Source organism: Papaver somniferum, chromosome 7 (genome assembly GCF_003573695.1).
Source record: "Papaver somniferum cultivar HN1 chromosome 7, ASM357369v1, whole genome shotgun sequence".
NCBI classification, from domain to species: domain Eukaryota; kingdom Viridiplantae; phylum Streptophyta; class Magnoliopsida; order Ranunculales; family Papaveraceae; genus Papaver; species Papaver somniferum.
The window spans coordinates 74044082-74060463 of NC_039364.1; the positions used below are offsets into that span (position 1 = coordinate 74044082).

Consider the following 16382-nt stretch of genomic DNA (forward strand, 5'->3'; position numbering starts at 1 on the left):
TTTTCTACTCAGCCCAACCGTCAATGAATTTGAAGCTAATTTTTTGATGACATGTTCCTCATATAAAACTCTATATTTCTACCAAAAATGAAAGTATTCCGAAATACGAAACTTCACCATTTACAAATTTTAATTTCAACAGTTAATCTTCAACGGCTGATATTCAAAACCGTAGACGGTGAATTTATACATCTCGGAATGTTCTCAATTTTTGGTTTGAATATTGAGACTTATAAGAAGAACATGTCACTAAAAAATTAGCTTCAAATTCATTGTCGGTTGAGCTCAGTAGAAAAAATGGCGCTAATATAGAGACTTATAAGAACATGGTAATATAGTATTATGTGAGGTAAAAATGATGGGGAGAGTCAATTTTATCGCTCGGGTATCATTTCAGTAATCCGACGGCTAGGATCGGCTTTAATTTTTTTATTAGCAGCAATGGTCACTAAAAATTTTCATTTTCCCTCGTGCGTACGCAGGTTGCAGAATTGTTTTTCAAATTTAAACCTGGAAAAACTTGGGTAAAATTGAATAACTTGAATTTCTGGGGTAGAGTTTTGGCTATTTGGATCGCACATATTCCAGTAATTTACTGTTGCCTGTTTGATAAACCTTGGGGAACGTTCATAGATGAGGAAATCTAGTAAATGTTTGTGTGTGTTTGCATGTCAACTCCCAAGGCTGGTGGGATGGTGCATCTACTTTTACTGGTTTTCGTGTCAGTTTTTTGGTTATCATAATCAATAAACTGTTTCATTAGTTCAATTACCAACTTAATGAGAGTTATTCAATATCTCAAAGTAATGAACACAACTAACTCAATTCACAGTTTTACGTAATTGCAAGTCAGAAATCAAATAATTGCAGTTCTTCTAAAATAATTGCAAGTCAGAAATCAAATTCTTCTAGCTAAATGAAAATTGAAAAGAAAATTTTTTCCGGATTTTATTTACTTAGTACTATTTTTGACGACCTCGTCTAAATGCCCCTACTGCAAGTCCGCAAGACTTCTCCGTGTATGACTTCATGGTCTTACAATTGGGACCTTGGTATGTTTTACTTCTTGGAGTACCATCTACGATTCAAACGAGCACTTGACTTACAGGAAGCTAGATGTTTTTCTGAGTAGTGCATGCTTATTCTGATTTGGTGGCTTTCGAGAGAATAAACAAAAGCCAGATTATTTCAGATGTTTGATACAGAAAAAGATAGACAACTCCATGCATGAAAAGCTCTGGTACAACCAGTATATGGCTATAAATCCAGTCATTATTTTCTTTGTCGACAACGCTTAAGAACAATCGTGATATTGTTCTTCTGTGTTTTTTTATTGTTCTAGTCAGTTGGACATGAGAGAGACTTTTTAGGGAAATTGTTATCCAAACCAAAAATAACAACAAGAAAAAAGCCTTGTCTCCTCTACATGTTATTTTTCCCTTGATATTGCAAATAAGGCGCAATACTAAAAACAAGTTGCTTCAATTGGATCTTGGAATCAACTTAACTGAAGTATCGGCAAGAAGGGGGGGAGGAGGGGGGGGGAACTGATTACAAAATTAGCCACCCACAGTTTGACGCATTAAGCAGAAGGAATGGAATTTCTTGAGTGGCTGAGAGTGCAGGGGTACACTCAAGAGTAAACAAACTTGATTTGCAACAAGAAAGCCAGTGGCAGTGAATCTCCGGGTCGCATAAAAACCAGTGTGGTTCTATTCCGGCAAAGTCCGTGCCTTGATGAAAGCGCCAAAACCTCTTGTTTCTTTAACTAGCTAGGTTTTTGGGCGGGAGAAAACGTCATGAGTTTAATAGTTCCTGAAAGAGAAATTTAGTTTCATCTGTATATTTCATGGTGCGGCAAAAACACATGATAATGTCTTCATAGGAGAGGTGAGCCTTCTTCTGTTAAGTAGCTTAAGGAATACCTGTTATCTTCTGAGAGGGATTCTGAATTGGAAGAAGTTGCTTTTCAGTCATCCATAGAAGAGATTAGCTTCTGTTTTTGTTTTGTTTCTATGCATGTGAACTTCTTGTGTTTTCTACTGTCTCTATAATGTATAACAAAAAAGAAGATATTCTTTGAAAAACTTGATTTTACTGATGCAACAATTTCTAGGGGAACCAAAGGCCGAACAGGGTTTTCTAGTACAGTAGACCCAGTAAAATACCATGGAGAAAAATGTGGAATATGATCATGGAACATGTTCTTTACATGCTCTTAATGCGTATCTGCAGTGTGTTGCAGCTTTCCATCAAATATATATGGGCTGTACAGCCCTTTTTAACCGACTGCAATTTGTGACGCTACATCCCATGTTCTAGCATACCGAGTGAAGAAAGGATAGGGCTAAAAGAGTAAGGTCAACAAAATGGGGGTATGCTATTCCATCTTGTCAAGTTCTGTTTTCAAGGCTATATACTATGTACCCATATGCTTGAAAAAGCTCGAAAAACTAAGATATATTTTGAGATAAGCAAAATGGTTTATTTGAAATATTAAGGCAATAAACAGAATGAAAACCTGCGATTCAAATCTCAAAATCAGTTTTCTTGTATAACAATATTGAAAGGTTTACAAAACAGATGCTCCTTTGGCACCCCTTTTTGTTTTGAGGGAGATTTACTGCAGTTTATACTACATTGTTGCATGGGGTCAAGATCTTCAGAATGTAGATCAGAGCAATGTGGAGTGAAAAGATAGTGTACACACGTAGTGACAGTGTCGTGACCTTTTGGAGCCTTCAAACTAATTAAACATAATAGGCTAAAAAACGACGAATAAGTAGGAGGGAGAATTAAAACAAATATTACTTGCAAAAGAAACAAGCAAAGGGTTTCCTTTGCAATGTACTATAACGTTGAAGCATCACCTTCTAAACGTATTCTCTTTGGACCTTTCTCCTCACAACATTGTCCACTTCCGCCGGTGATTCTGCTCTCTTTAGCCTCCACTGAACATCTTTTGTAGGGTTTAAATCCTGTTCTACGAGCTTTGAATTTTCCATGTCCAAGCCCCATGGATAAGAAACTACTTTCTGTGACATTGTTGTCTAACAAACTGGAGTGTTCAGGATTAACTCCCCATGAGTTACTACTACTGAGGTTTAATTGTAACATTTGTTCGTCATCATCATCTTTCACATCTGAAATCTGCTTCAATTCTTCCATAACAATGTTTTCAGCTGGTTGCTGCTGTTGCTGTTGTTGCTGTACAATGATCTTTGGATCAGGTGGTGGTGAAAAGCTCTGCGGGAGAACTTGTCTGGTGAAGAGTGCTTGGAAAGCTATCCGCCCCTGGAACGAAAATCAATGTTTAAATTCAGATCAAGCAATGAACACTACTGAATGCAATGTGAGATGTAATCATCTTATATGCAGGCAATGTTTGATTTATGACTTTAGACTGTTACATGCATCTCATGAAAACAATATGACACTAAAATGCTTATGGACAAAGTCATTTAGAAAGCGAGTGTCAGAAAATGTGCAATTTCAGAAACCAATGTGAAGACGAATTATCAAAAACCCACCATGAGTTCAAGTTTTTGTAATTCGAAAAAATAATTTTGAGTTTAGTGTTGGCAGTGAAATTGAGTTTTTGAAAACCTTTTTCAGATGCAAAAGGAGACCACATCATATGCTTTTTGAAAAGAAAATTGATCACAACCTCTTCTGAGACCTCCTTCCACGACTCGTTGGTGTTGGTGTTGGTGCTGGTGCTGCCGTTCGTGTTGGCGCTGGTGTTGCCATTTGTATTGCTTGTGCTACTTCTGCTTCGACGATTATGCTCACCAACTTGATGGTTTGAATCAGCTTCCTTTGATTCTTCTCTCTCTTTCTCGGCCTGGTCTTGCTCAGGTTCCTCCTCGTCCTGCTCTAAAGCATCTGTTTCAACTTCAGTGCTGGAAGCGGTGTTGGATCCACAAGAAGAACGATCAACTTTCTTCCGCATCTTTGATTTGTTAGAATCATGTACCAACTCGGTAGTCGTATCAGGATTCTGCTCCTCTCCAGCAGATTTAGGCTTATTGCAGTTTGACTGTGAGCCTCCCCCGCTTTCCGCAGAGTCTGATGATGACAAAGTTTGCCATTTGGATGTCCGATTTTGTGGTTTTGTAGCCTCGGAAACTTCTGGATCTATCTGTTCAGCTTCCCACGGAGAATTATTTGTGCTATTATCTTGACGCTCATTGTTATCGACTAGTGGAGCATGTGTAATATCCATTGGAGTTGCAGTTGTTGGTTGAGGTTGTGGATAAGAAAAGCCAGTGTGCATAGGAGGGCATAAGGGTAACATACCATGTGCCGCCCACCAGGCAGATGCAGCCGCCACTGTAGCAGCAGCAATCGCAGCCAAATTTGGAGTTGCACTCATTTGTTCCGATAGAAATCCTCCAAGTGGACCAGCAGACGAGTCTAAAGATGTTTCTCCATTAGGGGTGGGCCAGAAAGAAGCAGCAAGGCTTGCTGTGTGGGCTGCTGGATTTTGCAGCAGAGCTGACATAAGAAGGCCCCCAAATGCAGAAGAAATGTTCTGAGCTGATTTTTGAGTTTCTTGGTTGTGAAGTGGGGCAAAGGGAGGAGGAAAATTTGGCAATGTTTGGTGATGAAGTGAAGACCGTGAAGTGATATTGCTATTAGGTTGAGTAGCTGCAGAAACAGTTAGATTTGGAAATATGTAAGGATTTCCATGGGATCCTAAATGACAAATGTTTGGCGTAGGATATACACCAGGTGGCCGAGGTTGCACACATGCTCCTGAGCTCATGTTCACAATATGAACTGGCACATGCCTTGGATAGCTATGGTTGGCCTGTATCTCATCAGCAGTAGATAGTTGACCTACATTTTCTGGTTTCTTGAGTTTGTCTGTGTTATTTCCCCTGACCAGTTTATCCTGCGAGGAATGACAGCTGTTTTTCAAGCTCAGCATTTCACCAGTGCCATTAATATCCACATGCGACAAGTTAGCTTCAGTTCTATCAGATTTCAGAACGTCTTTGGTGTCCAATTTCGGATAATCACCCTTTCCAATATGGTCCTTACTTTCAATTATATCTTTTCTCGAAGGAACAAACTCCCTGAAGGTGCAGATCTTTTGAAGTACCATAGATGTTGATATGGAGCTTTGGCTTGCTGAAGGGACAGAAACACAAGAAGCCTCTTGGAACAGGTTGTCTTCCAAGCAGTTTTCCTCGTCAAGAGTTTCTTTCTCTCTTGCTGAATTTTCAGTTCCACCAGGGTTCTGAATCAACATATTGTACAAAAGGTATATGTAAAATGGAAACATGAATTTGATAGCTTTACTGGAAGGTAAAAATGTACCTGAGACGATGGATCATTCTTCAATTCTGATATTTCACTACCAGGGTACAAAGATGAGGTCAACGTTAATAACTTTCCATCCGTCACTGGCACAGATGAAGTGATAGAAGAAGCTCTGTAACTCTTTCTGGGATATGGATAGCTTGGCTTTCTTTTAGGGCGCGGAGGAGGAATCTCTATCTCTAGAGTTTGCCCCAGTGAAACGCCTTTAACAACAGCCTCCTTTTCCAGCTGAAAGTAAAGTCAATAAACAAAAAATAAGACGGTTTCAACTTGATACTTTTCCAAATAACAAATAACAACGGAGTAGAGACAAAAAGTTTTGATTTCAGAAGGAAATAGGAAGATATCACTGCAATCAGATAATACAAATTGACAATTCGTGATCATACATGTGCACACACCTAAAAACCTGAGCTTTGAAGAGAATGGGATTTTTTTTTTTTTTGAAAGAACAGAAATTACAGTTATTTTCACTCTCTTGACTCTCAATGCTAGGATGCTTGATATTGAACTTTCATAAGAGCCAAACTACTAAAATGAAACTACTAGAACACAGATGAAATGTTACTGGTACGAGCCAAATTATGAACCCATAAATGATGATTACAAGGTGGAGGTAAAATGCTATGAACATGTAGAACACAACAGAGGTTCATTGTCTTTGAACAGAGTTTATAAAATTTGACCAAACATATTGCACTAGACATGAAGTTTCCAAGCGATAGCAATACATAATTAGTAATGATATATGTCCCAAATTCGTGACTAAAGAAAAATGAAGAATTGAAGATAATGGGATAAATGTTGTAGCTCAATCGACGGTTTTATATTTGATCTTCTCGAGGATCAGGTTGCAACATTTGGACACATGCCTTTTCTGTTGAAATCCTAAGATAAAAGAGTTGGGACAGTTTTGGATCTACAAATTTACAGAGGTAAGGTAGAAGGTTCTTCTCTTTAGCTGGACGAGAAAGATATTTGCAATCAAGGTTCTCACTGAAATAACAAATCTGCTCAGTTATTATACGAATAATTTGCTTCACTGGATCAATAGGGGATGCAGTAGTCAAAACAGTTCGAAATGCAGACAGGGTATAGTCTCCCAGAAAAACAAATACACATCTAATAATTCCAAGCTAAACATTCTGTATCAAGAATTTGAAGAATGGAAACAACTCAAACAAACTCAAGTAGTGATCTGCCAGTTCTAAAGAGACATGTTAAATTGGGGCAAATAAGTACAATTTGAATCATTTATATCCATGATAAGAGTTTGATGGTACCAATAGACCTTTGAAAAGAACTTTTGTGCATGACTTCTAATCTGCACAGCGGTCTTTGTCCCAATATGTTCTGCAAAATTCGAAAAACGAAAAAGATGGGGACAAATAGATCTTCAACTACGAGAAAAATGTGTGTCACACAGTACCCTATTCCAAACACTAACTAACTTTAGATCATCAGAAAATCAAAAAGGTAGACCTCCTTAAGCAGGACTAACATACAGGCAACAAGTCCACTGCAGCTGTATGCAATCATGTATTTCAACTACACTATTAATAAACACTAAAATGTTGAATTGTAAAATTACTAATGTTAATAAGTATACTTAACACTGGATATTAATCTAGTTTAGAAATTGCAAGTTCCCATGAGGAAATGTAACCTTCGATTCGCTGCCAAGCTCGTCCATGCAATTTTAAAGCTTCTAAGAACCTATTATGCTCCTCTTCTGTCCACCTTTCACGTTGCTTAGTGATCGTATAGGGTTTCCTAGCCTGAAATTCCACGCAAAAAAACTCAATTTCATCTAAATATTTATATACTACATTGAAAATATTTATATACTACTAGGAATCGAATTCTTTTTTTTCTTTTCTTTTCATTTTCTTTTTCTCCCCAAAGTTCCACACCTTTAGAAACAAATCTTCTCCACAAGAATATGAGTCCATTGCTGATAAAAACTACTTTGTCAGAGATTCCCCGAACAGCATGGAATAATAACGAAACCTCCTCTTTCCATCTCTCTTGCTATTTGATTGTGGATCAGATCTTGTTCTCTTATCGAAACTATCATGCCTTAACTCTACATGAAGAAAACAACAAAGAAACCGAGACAGATATCTGTATCCGCAATAAAAACATACTGAATCTGTACTAAAATCAATCAAATCAATAGAAAAACAACAGAAATGTAAATTGCTCTTTTCAACTCTTTTTCACCGCAATAGTAGAGATTCTCTAATAAATTGTAAATTTTTGTTTCCTGTTTTCAGAATCCTCACCAAAACGAAGAGAGGACGCCGAAACCCTTAAGAATAAACAGCAGACAACAAAAGATCTAGAAAACTTTAGTTTCCCTCTTTCGAGATCGATAGAAGCAATTAAAACCCTAAAATAAAAGATCGATAGAAGCAATTAAAACACTAAAATAAAATAAAAAAAACAATAATTCCTCACCTAAGAAGTACTTCATAGCTTACTTTTCTTTTCTTAATCTGTACTTCCTTCAACACCACTAATAATTCTGGCTAGTTAACGACACCGAATTCCTGTAAAGCAATCAATCTAAGGAAAGAAGAACTCAACAGAGTAAGAAGAGCTTCTGGATAGAGAGTGGGAAGAGAAGAGAGAGGAGTGAGGTAAAGAAGAAGAGAAGAAGAAAAACCAGAACTTACTAAGAAAGGAATTCTCAGCCACTAGAAATTCTTCTGGATTTTAATTTTTCTAATGAAATTCTTGAGGCTAAGAATTATTGGAAAACTTTAATAACAGGGAAAAAAAAATGCAAAGAGGCTACCAAATGGTGACAAGTGTCGATACTGTAGTGGCTTTCAACTTGCACTTTTCTTTAAAGAAAGAGTGGAGTCTCATACGGGCCGGTGAATTATATTCTCATCCACATATCCACAAAAGCTCCAGGTGGGAGTATCTAAGGAAATTCGTGGCTTCAAAGAATTGCCGCAGAGTCGCAGACTAATCAATTTCCCCACTGATACCTTTTCGTACTAGCGGTTCCATTGCATTCGTGGTCAAAGTTGAGCTTGAGCCTAGCTATTTGGTGTCGTTTGGGAGGACAAGGACAAATTTGAGTTTCACTACGTGAAAACCTTACGTAGGCGGATTAGGACAAAACTATCGATCAAAGTTCATTTTGGGATCAATAAATCTTCACCGAGTGAAAAGTGTGGTCGGAGTTAACTTTGCGCAAGGCTATCTGCCAACTGAACGTTTTGGGCCACTACAACGAGGCAACCACAACACGGTTATACAAGAACCTTGATTTTGGGCATACCAAAATCTTCCTAGGCATACAAAGCACTAGTCCTAATTTAGGTGACCTTATAAGGGGTATCCTATGGGGTGGTTCAATTACCTATATGCCCTTAAATCCTTTAAATTACTAATCTATCCCTAACCCTAATACAAAAACATATAATCAATAAACCTAAAATCAGTTTGATAACCCCTTCTTCTTCCTCCTCCACAACAGCCGAACCCTTCTTCTTCTTCTTCTTCCTTTTTTTTTTCATCGTATCATCGGGGAAATTTAATCGTCGATTCGTGAAAATTTAGTCGACGATTAAACTCATCTATATAACAGGAAATGGGCTATATAGCCAAAAACACAAGTTTTCTGGGCCATATGGACTGGTAGAAGTTTCGTCTGGGTCAAATGGACAGTTCAACTTTTTAATTGAAACTGACCCAATTACCCTTTTGTAACTGCACGTTCTCCGTCTCCTCAACAAAACCACGTTCTCCTTCTCTCTTCAGATGAAAACCGCTAACATTCTTCTTCTTCATCTTCTCACAAACTAGAAGAGGAACAAATTCGTCCACTGTTTCCCTACACCAAAAACCATCAAAAATCGATTTCCTCCACCGTCTCCTAACCATCAACAGTAGCAGATTCATCAGAAACCATCCAAAAATAACTGCATCACCTGTTATGCATTGTTTAGAGTATCTGCATAACTTGTTATGCATATAAGAAGTGTTATTGTTTTTGTTAAGCATTCCCTGCGTCACTTATTGTTTTAATGCATAACATCTTATGCAGATCCAACATTGACAGCATGACAAGTTATGCATTGTTTAGGTTATCTGCATAAGTAGTTATGCATATAAAAGGGTTTTTACGCCTTCCCTGCGTCACTTATTGTTTTAATGCATAACATCTAAAAATACACTATGAAGCCAAAATAAATAATGCATGAATCATTATGCACATATATAAAAATTAACTGCATGATTTGTTATGCATTGTTTAGAGTATATGCATAACTTGTTATGCATAACTGGTTATGCAGTAAGAGCAGTTATGCATAACTGCGTAACTTGTTATGCATAACTGGTTAAGCAGTAAAAGCAACTATGCATAACTGCGTAGCTTATTATGCATAACTGCTTATGCAGTAAAAGCAACTATGCTGAACTGCGTAGCTTATTATGCATAACTGGTTATGCAGTAAAAGCAAACATGGTGAACTGCATAACTTATTATGCATAACTGCTTATGCAGTTAAACTCCAAACATTGTTTAACTGCATAACATCTTATGCAGGTCCAAAAATAATTGCATGACCTTTTATGCATTATTTAGAGTATCTGCATAACTTGTTATGCATATAAAAAGCCTTATTATATTGGTTAAGCATACCCTGCATCACACATTGTTTAACTGCATAACATCTTATGCAGATCCAACATTGACTGCATGACAAGTTATGCATTGTTTAGAGTATCTGCATAACCTGTTATGCATATAAAGTTATGCCTTCCCTGATAAGTGTTATTAAATCATGTTGCAGTTTTAGGAGAACTTTAGAGATGAGTACAGTGCAATGGAGTTGGAACTCTGTGAAATCGAAACTAAAAGATTGAATTGAAAAGATCTGCATTGATCGTAAATTCAAAAACAAGCTTAAAATATCAAAAAAATCCATTCGAAAACCTAAATTAAACTCTGTAACTTAAAATAATAGATCATAATCTTAAAGAAACTAAAACCTAGAATCGAATCAAGATTAAACAAGATCAGAATCAAAGTTAAACAAGATCAGAATCAAAGATAAAACGAACGAACCTGAGCTTGAATTTCAGATTATCTTTGCTGAGTAAATTGAATCTCTCAATCAGCTCCTTCGCAATGTGATAAAGTGCATAACAAGTTATGCAGTACAAAAATATGCAAAAAAAATATGCATAACTAGTTATGCAGTACAAAGAAAATGTGCATAACAAGTTATGCAGTACAAAAAAAATGTGCATAACCAGTTATGCAGATGCATAACTTGTTATGTGGCACAAAAATAAATGTGCATAACCAGTTATGCAGATGCATAACAAGTTATGCAGTACAAAGAAAATGTGCATAACTAGTTATGCAGTACATAGCTGAGATATCATCATCAGACATTGTCAAGGTCAATCCCAATGCTACACCAAGAGCTGCAAGGTGGGACTTTGCAGCAATGAAGAAAGCAATGCTCAAGAAGCATATTTCAAGCTTAGAGGTACTTGTTTTATGAACCTTAAGAATGAATGTATATTTCAAGCATATGAAAGCAAACATGCAGAACTGCATAACTTATTATGCATAACTTGATTAACTGCATAAAATTCGAACATTGTTTAACTGCATAACATCTTATGCAGATCCAAAAATAACTGCATGACCTGTTATGCATTGTTTAGAGTATCTGCATAACTTGTTATGCATATAAGAAGTGTTATTGTTTTTGTTAAGCATTCCCTGCGTCACTTATTGTTTTAATGCATAACATCTTATGCAGATCCAACACTGACAGCATGACAAGTTATGCATTGTTTAGGTTATCTGCATAAGTAGTTATGCAGTTAAAATGCAAACATTCAAATTTTACAGTGAAAAACTGAAGGGAATATACAATTAAACAATCAACATAAGACTAAAAGATATATACTATAAAAATGAAGAGAAATACTTGAAAAAATAATTCCATAAGATATATTTTTATGAACAAAAGAAATAATCCAAGATAAATACTAGTTGTGAAAATATAATTCAAGGTAAATGAATCTTAAATGTGCAACAAGAGGCTGCAGAGAAGAATAAACTAATAAAGATATCATGGTAAAAAGCTGCATAGAAGAAATGAAGGCTGGAGATGTTCTTAAGCAGGTACTTAACGTTACTTTTTCGCAGGAGGATGAGGACACGTCGTCTTGTTATGATGTGCCTGAGTATGGCAGTTACCGCACGTAATTGGTCTCTTGAAACTTGCACTACCTGTGTTAGGAATCCGCTTCTTCTTCGGCCTACCATGTTTTTTTCCTACGACAGTTGGTGGGTTCACGAGATCTCCAGTAGAAACATCAGTAGGCTTTTCATAATCAGGAATGGGCTTGATAGGACGATCATACGAAGCACGAAAGCTAGCAATGCTGAAATACAGATTAATGTACTCGTAAACATTGATGTTATTTGAATGCATACACGCAATAGCGTGATCACAAGGGAACTGCTCAGTAAACCAAACCCTACAGCTGCACTGAAACTTCGCAATATTAACAGCATGCGTGTGCTTTCCATCAAAAACTTCCCACTCCATGTCACCAGACTTGGTTATTCTCCACTGGACACCAGCACGAATGGAAGCCAACACTTTTTTCTCTAGCCTGAGACAAATGAATCCTTTATACGTCGCCCCCTTGCTCTTCCTTGTACTCATCTGTTCCATAATTTTAAGTCTGATCCAGTTAACAAGTGTTGCAATAGGCATACGTTTTGCTTCCTTGATCCAAGAGTTAAAGGACTCTGCGATGTTTGAACACATGTCGCCGTAACGACAGCCCAGACAATGTGCATTGGACGAACATTCCACTGGAATCTCACTCAAGAATTTTTGAAGACCATCACATCCCATATCCTTAAACTTTTGCATACCCTGATCAAAGCCTTCATGAGTCTATGAATAGAAACATTCTTTGAACAAACCCATCGCAGCACAATGCTCTCCCTTTTTCTTGTTGATCTTACTGCGGACATTATTCTTCAAATGCTGGTAATACCAAGCATGATAGAAAGTTGGGAAAACATCACGAATCCCTTGGATCAAACCCTCATGGCGATCCGAAATAAAAGTTAGTACACGAGGACCCAAGATAGATTCTAGTTTCTTCAAGAACCAATGCAAATTCTCAACAGTTTCAGATGATACGATACCATATGCCAGAGGAAATATTCCTACAGAAACAAAACAAACACAAAAAGAAAAAATCATATCAAACTGACTGAAACTGCTATTATACAGAATGAAACTAGTTTCATTCTCTAGTCTGAATTCACCAGTTAAGGATGAAACCGGTTTCATCCAGTGATAATCTGACATAAAAAAAATTATGACATCAAAAATAAAAGAAGACGTACCATTATTCGCATTCTTCCCGGTAGCCGCCATAAGACAACCCCTAAATTTTCCAGTTAGGAAAGTTGCATCCAAGAACAGTACCGGGCGACAATATTCGAAACCAGAGATGCAAGCATCGAAGGCTAAGAACAAACTCTTAAACTCGCCACCTTCAACAATTAAATCAGCCCTACTACCTGGATCGTGTTTCTTCACGGCTTCACACCACCATCTCAAGTCAGTGTATGATTTAATGTCCTCGCCATACAATTCCTTGAAACATAATTCTTTCCCGGCATGCGCCTGATCGTAGCTCACTTCCAACCCATAATCAATCTCTAACAATATCCCTGGATTTCTTGTTGGGATTCTGTTCAATCTGCTCAAATATCAAACTCTTGATAAGTTCGCGCGTAACCGGATCAGCCTTTGTTCCATCACTATAACCAGCACAACATTTATGTTCCCCGTTATAGGCCTTGAGGAATAAGTGACCCTTCACATTGGAAGTCTTGGGAGCTGCATGGAACATCCAGTCGCATTCCAATTTCTCCTTGTAATAACATTCGACCGTATATCGTTCTGGATTGCTCTTGACGACTCTCACCCTGCGACCAAAAAAATGGTTATATTTCTCAACAACAAGACGAGCTTCATCTCGTCCTCCATAAAAATATTGACCAACACGTTTTATAATAAACTCCCATTCAGCCGCCTTGCAAGATCTTTTAATTGCCAACTTTCCATTGTATATACGTTCTTGAGACATGGGGATATCTTGAGAAGAAACAAGCTCTTGAGAGGAAGGAAAAGGTGACTGAGCTAAAAGCAACTCCGTCATTTTAGGTGTAGGAGTAACTTTACTGCTTCTCGGAAGATGACAAGGATTAACCAACTGAGCTCTGCTAGGATCTGGTGTTAAACGAAACTCGCTCATTCTACTGCTGCTCGGAAGATGACAAGGATTAACCAACTGAGCTCTACTAGGGTCTGGTGTTAAACGAAACTCGCTCATTCTACTGCTGCTCGGAAGATGACAAGGATTAACCAACTGAGCTCTGCTAGGGTCTGGTGCTAAACTAAACTCGCTCGTAGTAGGTTCACGAACAAAATCAGGAGCACGAAGAGGAACATGTTCAAATAAACGAAGCTCCAAGAAATACAATTGGTTAACAATACACAATGACAAGAAAGAACAGAGCTTCACATCACTGTCAACAACATTGCTTCTCCCCTCATAGTCAAATACAAACTGAATTGAGTCTGATAAATGCTATTCCAATAAGAACAGACATGCGCCTTCAACTCATCAACTGTTGACTTCGTAGTAACTTGGTATGGACACGCATCGGTACCCCGGATAACCACACAGAGAAAATGACGATCCATCTACAGGGAATATATAAAACAAATATAAATGAATCTGGATGTATTCAAAATTAAAATATCAAATCAACAACAGCAAAGATCAAATTTAAAAAATCAAATCATATCTATCCTGCATAACATCTTAGGAAGATCCAAAATTAACTGCATGATTTGTTATGCATTGTTTAGAGTATCTGCGTAACTTGTTATGCATAACTGGTTATGCAGTAAAAACAGCTATGCATAACGTTATGCATAACTGTTTATGCAGTAAGAGCAGCTATGCATAACTGCGTAACTTGTTACGCATAACTGATTATGCAGTAAAAGCAACTATGCATAACTGCGTAGATTATTATGCATAACTGCTTATGCAGTAAAAGCAACTATGCTGAACTGCGTAGCTTATTATGCATAACTGGTTATGCAGTAAAAGCAAACATGGTGAACTGCATAACTTATTATGCATAATTGCTTATGCAGTTAAAATACAAACATTGTTTAAATGCATAACATCTTACTGCATTCATACAACCCATACTCCAACATCTCTTCCACTCTCTCAACAACCATTATAATCTCGCTACAGCAACATCTCCTAACGCAGATGTTCTCCTCCCTGGAATCCAGATTTTCTCATCACGAATAAACGAACATTTGTGTACAATGCCCTATAAATTAACTAAAACCAAAAATGGTTTGCATCTGTGTACCATCAAAGTACCATTTTGGCACAATGTACCACCAAATAAGCTGTCATAAATTACTATGTACTTCTACGACTACGAGTACTGCTCTAAACAGTTCCATATAATACTTTCTCCTTCAGCAAGTTACTATGTACTTACTATAAAAGTTCTATTTACCTTAAGCCTCTAACACTCAACCAAGTTATCATCAGTAAATACCCAAAAAAACAAGAACCAATCAATCAATCCAGAGTTCATCACCAATATTGAAAGTAACATAAGCATCAACAACTGCATGCATAATCTGTGGTCGTGTAAGGTATTTTTGATTCCAGTTGCTCACAATAACATCTCTAGGTCTTTCAATAACATCTCTGTGGTTGTGTAACGTAAAGGAGAAATCCTAATAATAACCTAAACCCAAAATTGGTTTGCATCTGTGTATATTGCATTGAAAATAAGATTACTAAACCCTAGAAAACATGATTCGAGACAAACCCAAATAATGTCACATAATCAACTAAACCCTGGATATTCCAAATCAACAACTAAAATTAAAAATTAACAAAGATTAATCTTCAAATTCATAAAAAATCATCAACAACTAAAAATTACTTCAAAATCGACAGAGAAACTTCAATTGGACAAAAACCAAATCAAAATTATTTCAATTGAAATTTACCGTTCGACGCTATTAGATGAAACTTCGATTCAACAGTTGAAACTCCAATTGAAACTTCGATTCAACAAACTATTCAACAATCATTAATCACCATGATTGATCAACCAGATATGAAAAAGACACGAGCTCTGAAACTTTGATCGAATTCTGCAGGTGAGGAATAAACGAGCTCTGCCGGGACGGGGAGGTTTTGAAAAGAGAAATAAATTCTCTTTGAAAAGAAGAGTTTAGAAGGTTAGGGGTATTTTAGGTAAGACATATTTTTTTATTTTAATTTTCATGGGACAAATATCCAAATTGGCTATATAAACAGTATATTTCTGATGTTTGGCTATATAAACAGTATCAAAAGCTAAGAATCTATTTCACCCAGGAATTTTGTGTTTTGGTCTTTTTGACCAATTTTGTGTCTATATAATGGGTCGTCGTAAGCCAGTATCTCGTTCAAATCGATCGATTGGACAATCTATTGACGAAGAAGAAGATTTAGAGAGTGAAGAACTAACTCAAAATCAACCACAAAATCAACCGGAAGAAGAGATTGAAGAAGAACCAACTCCGGGAATGAGAATAAGAAGGTTAGTTCTACAAACCCATCTCGTATTTGATGTTTTTAAATTGGTTTGTTCGATTTAATTCGTCAAAATCATGTTTCTGCGGCGGTGACAGTGTATAGTTTGGCACAAAACAAATCTTAGATGTGCGCCGAGCTGTTCTTGAAACTGAACCCTGAAAGTGCATATGAACGGCTCGGCGTAAATCTGAAATCCGTTTTGAGCCGAACTTAATGACACAGAGACTTATATTTAGGATCGGCTTATTCAATGGTGTTAGTTTTGTGTCGAATATGTTTTGTGAATTTCAGAAATTTTGCATGTGCGTAGGATCCGCTTGTATGGTAGTATTAGTTTTGTGCCGAAT

General features: G+C 37.1%; 2 protein-coding genes across 7 annotated transcripts; both read right to left on the bottom strand.

The window, feature by feature from the left end:
- Window positions 1-2522: 2522 nt before the first annotated feature.
- On the bottom strand, window positions 2523-8056 carry LOC113297638 (protein LHY-like). Of its 6 annotated transcripts, none has more exons than XM_026546178.1 (8): window positions 7789-8056; window positions 7614-7639; window positions 7242-7414; window positions 6995-7106; window positions 6620-6681; window positions 5326-5556; window positions 3668-5245; window positions 2523-3294 (listed from the first exon to the last, which is right to left on the bottom strand). In XM_026546178.1, the coding sequence occupies exons 3-8, from the start codon at window positions 7278-7280 to the stop codon at window positions 2851-2853; spliced, it is 2466 nt and encodes an 821-aa protein (XP_026401963.1). In that variant the 5' UTR covers window positions 7281-7414; window positions 7614-7639; window positions 7789-8056; the 3' UTR covers window positions 2523-2850. The 6 variants fall into 6 exon arrangements, with proteins under 6 accessions (XP_026401963.1, XP_026401966.1, XP_026401965.1 ...); XM_026546181.1 differs by having other exon boundaries at window positions 7614-7720; window positions 7812-8044; XM_026546180.1 differs by having other exon boundaries at window positions 7614-7669; window positions 7789-8044.
- Window positions 8057-11504: 3448 nt separating this feature from the next.
- LOC113294772 lies at window positions 11505-12239 on the bottom strand. The gene has a single exon (XM_026543149.1). The coding sequence runs from the start codon at window positions 12237-12239 to the stop codon at window positions 11505-11507; it is 735 nt and encodes a 244-aa protein (XP_026398934.1).
- Window positions 12240-16382: the final 4143 nt, after the last annotated feature.

Excerpts from the sequence above, each read along its gene's own strand:
- LOC113297638 (XM_026546178.1), bottom strand. The coding sequence starts at position 7,280 with ATGGACTCATATTCTTGTGGAGAAGATTTGTTTCTAAAG. Across the intron at positions 5,557-6,619 it reads CACAAAAGTTCTTTTCAAAG|CTGGAAAAGGAGGCTGTTGT; the intron begins GTCTATTGGTAC and ends CTTTACTTTCAG. Across the intron at positions 3,295-3,667 it reads GGAAGGAGGTCTCAGAAGAG|GGGCGGATAGCTTTCCAAGC; the intron begins GTTGTGATCAAT and ends TTTTCGTTCCAG.
- LOC113294772 (XM_026543149.1), bottom strand. The coding sequence starts at position 12,239 with ATGGGATGTGATGGTCTTCAAAAATTCTTGAGTGAGATTCCAGTGGAA.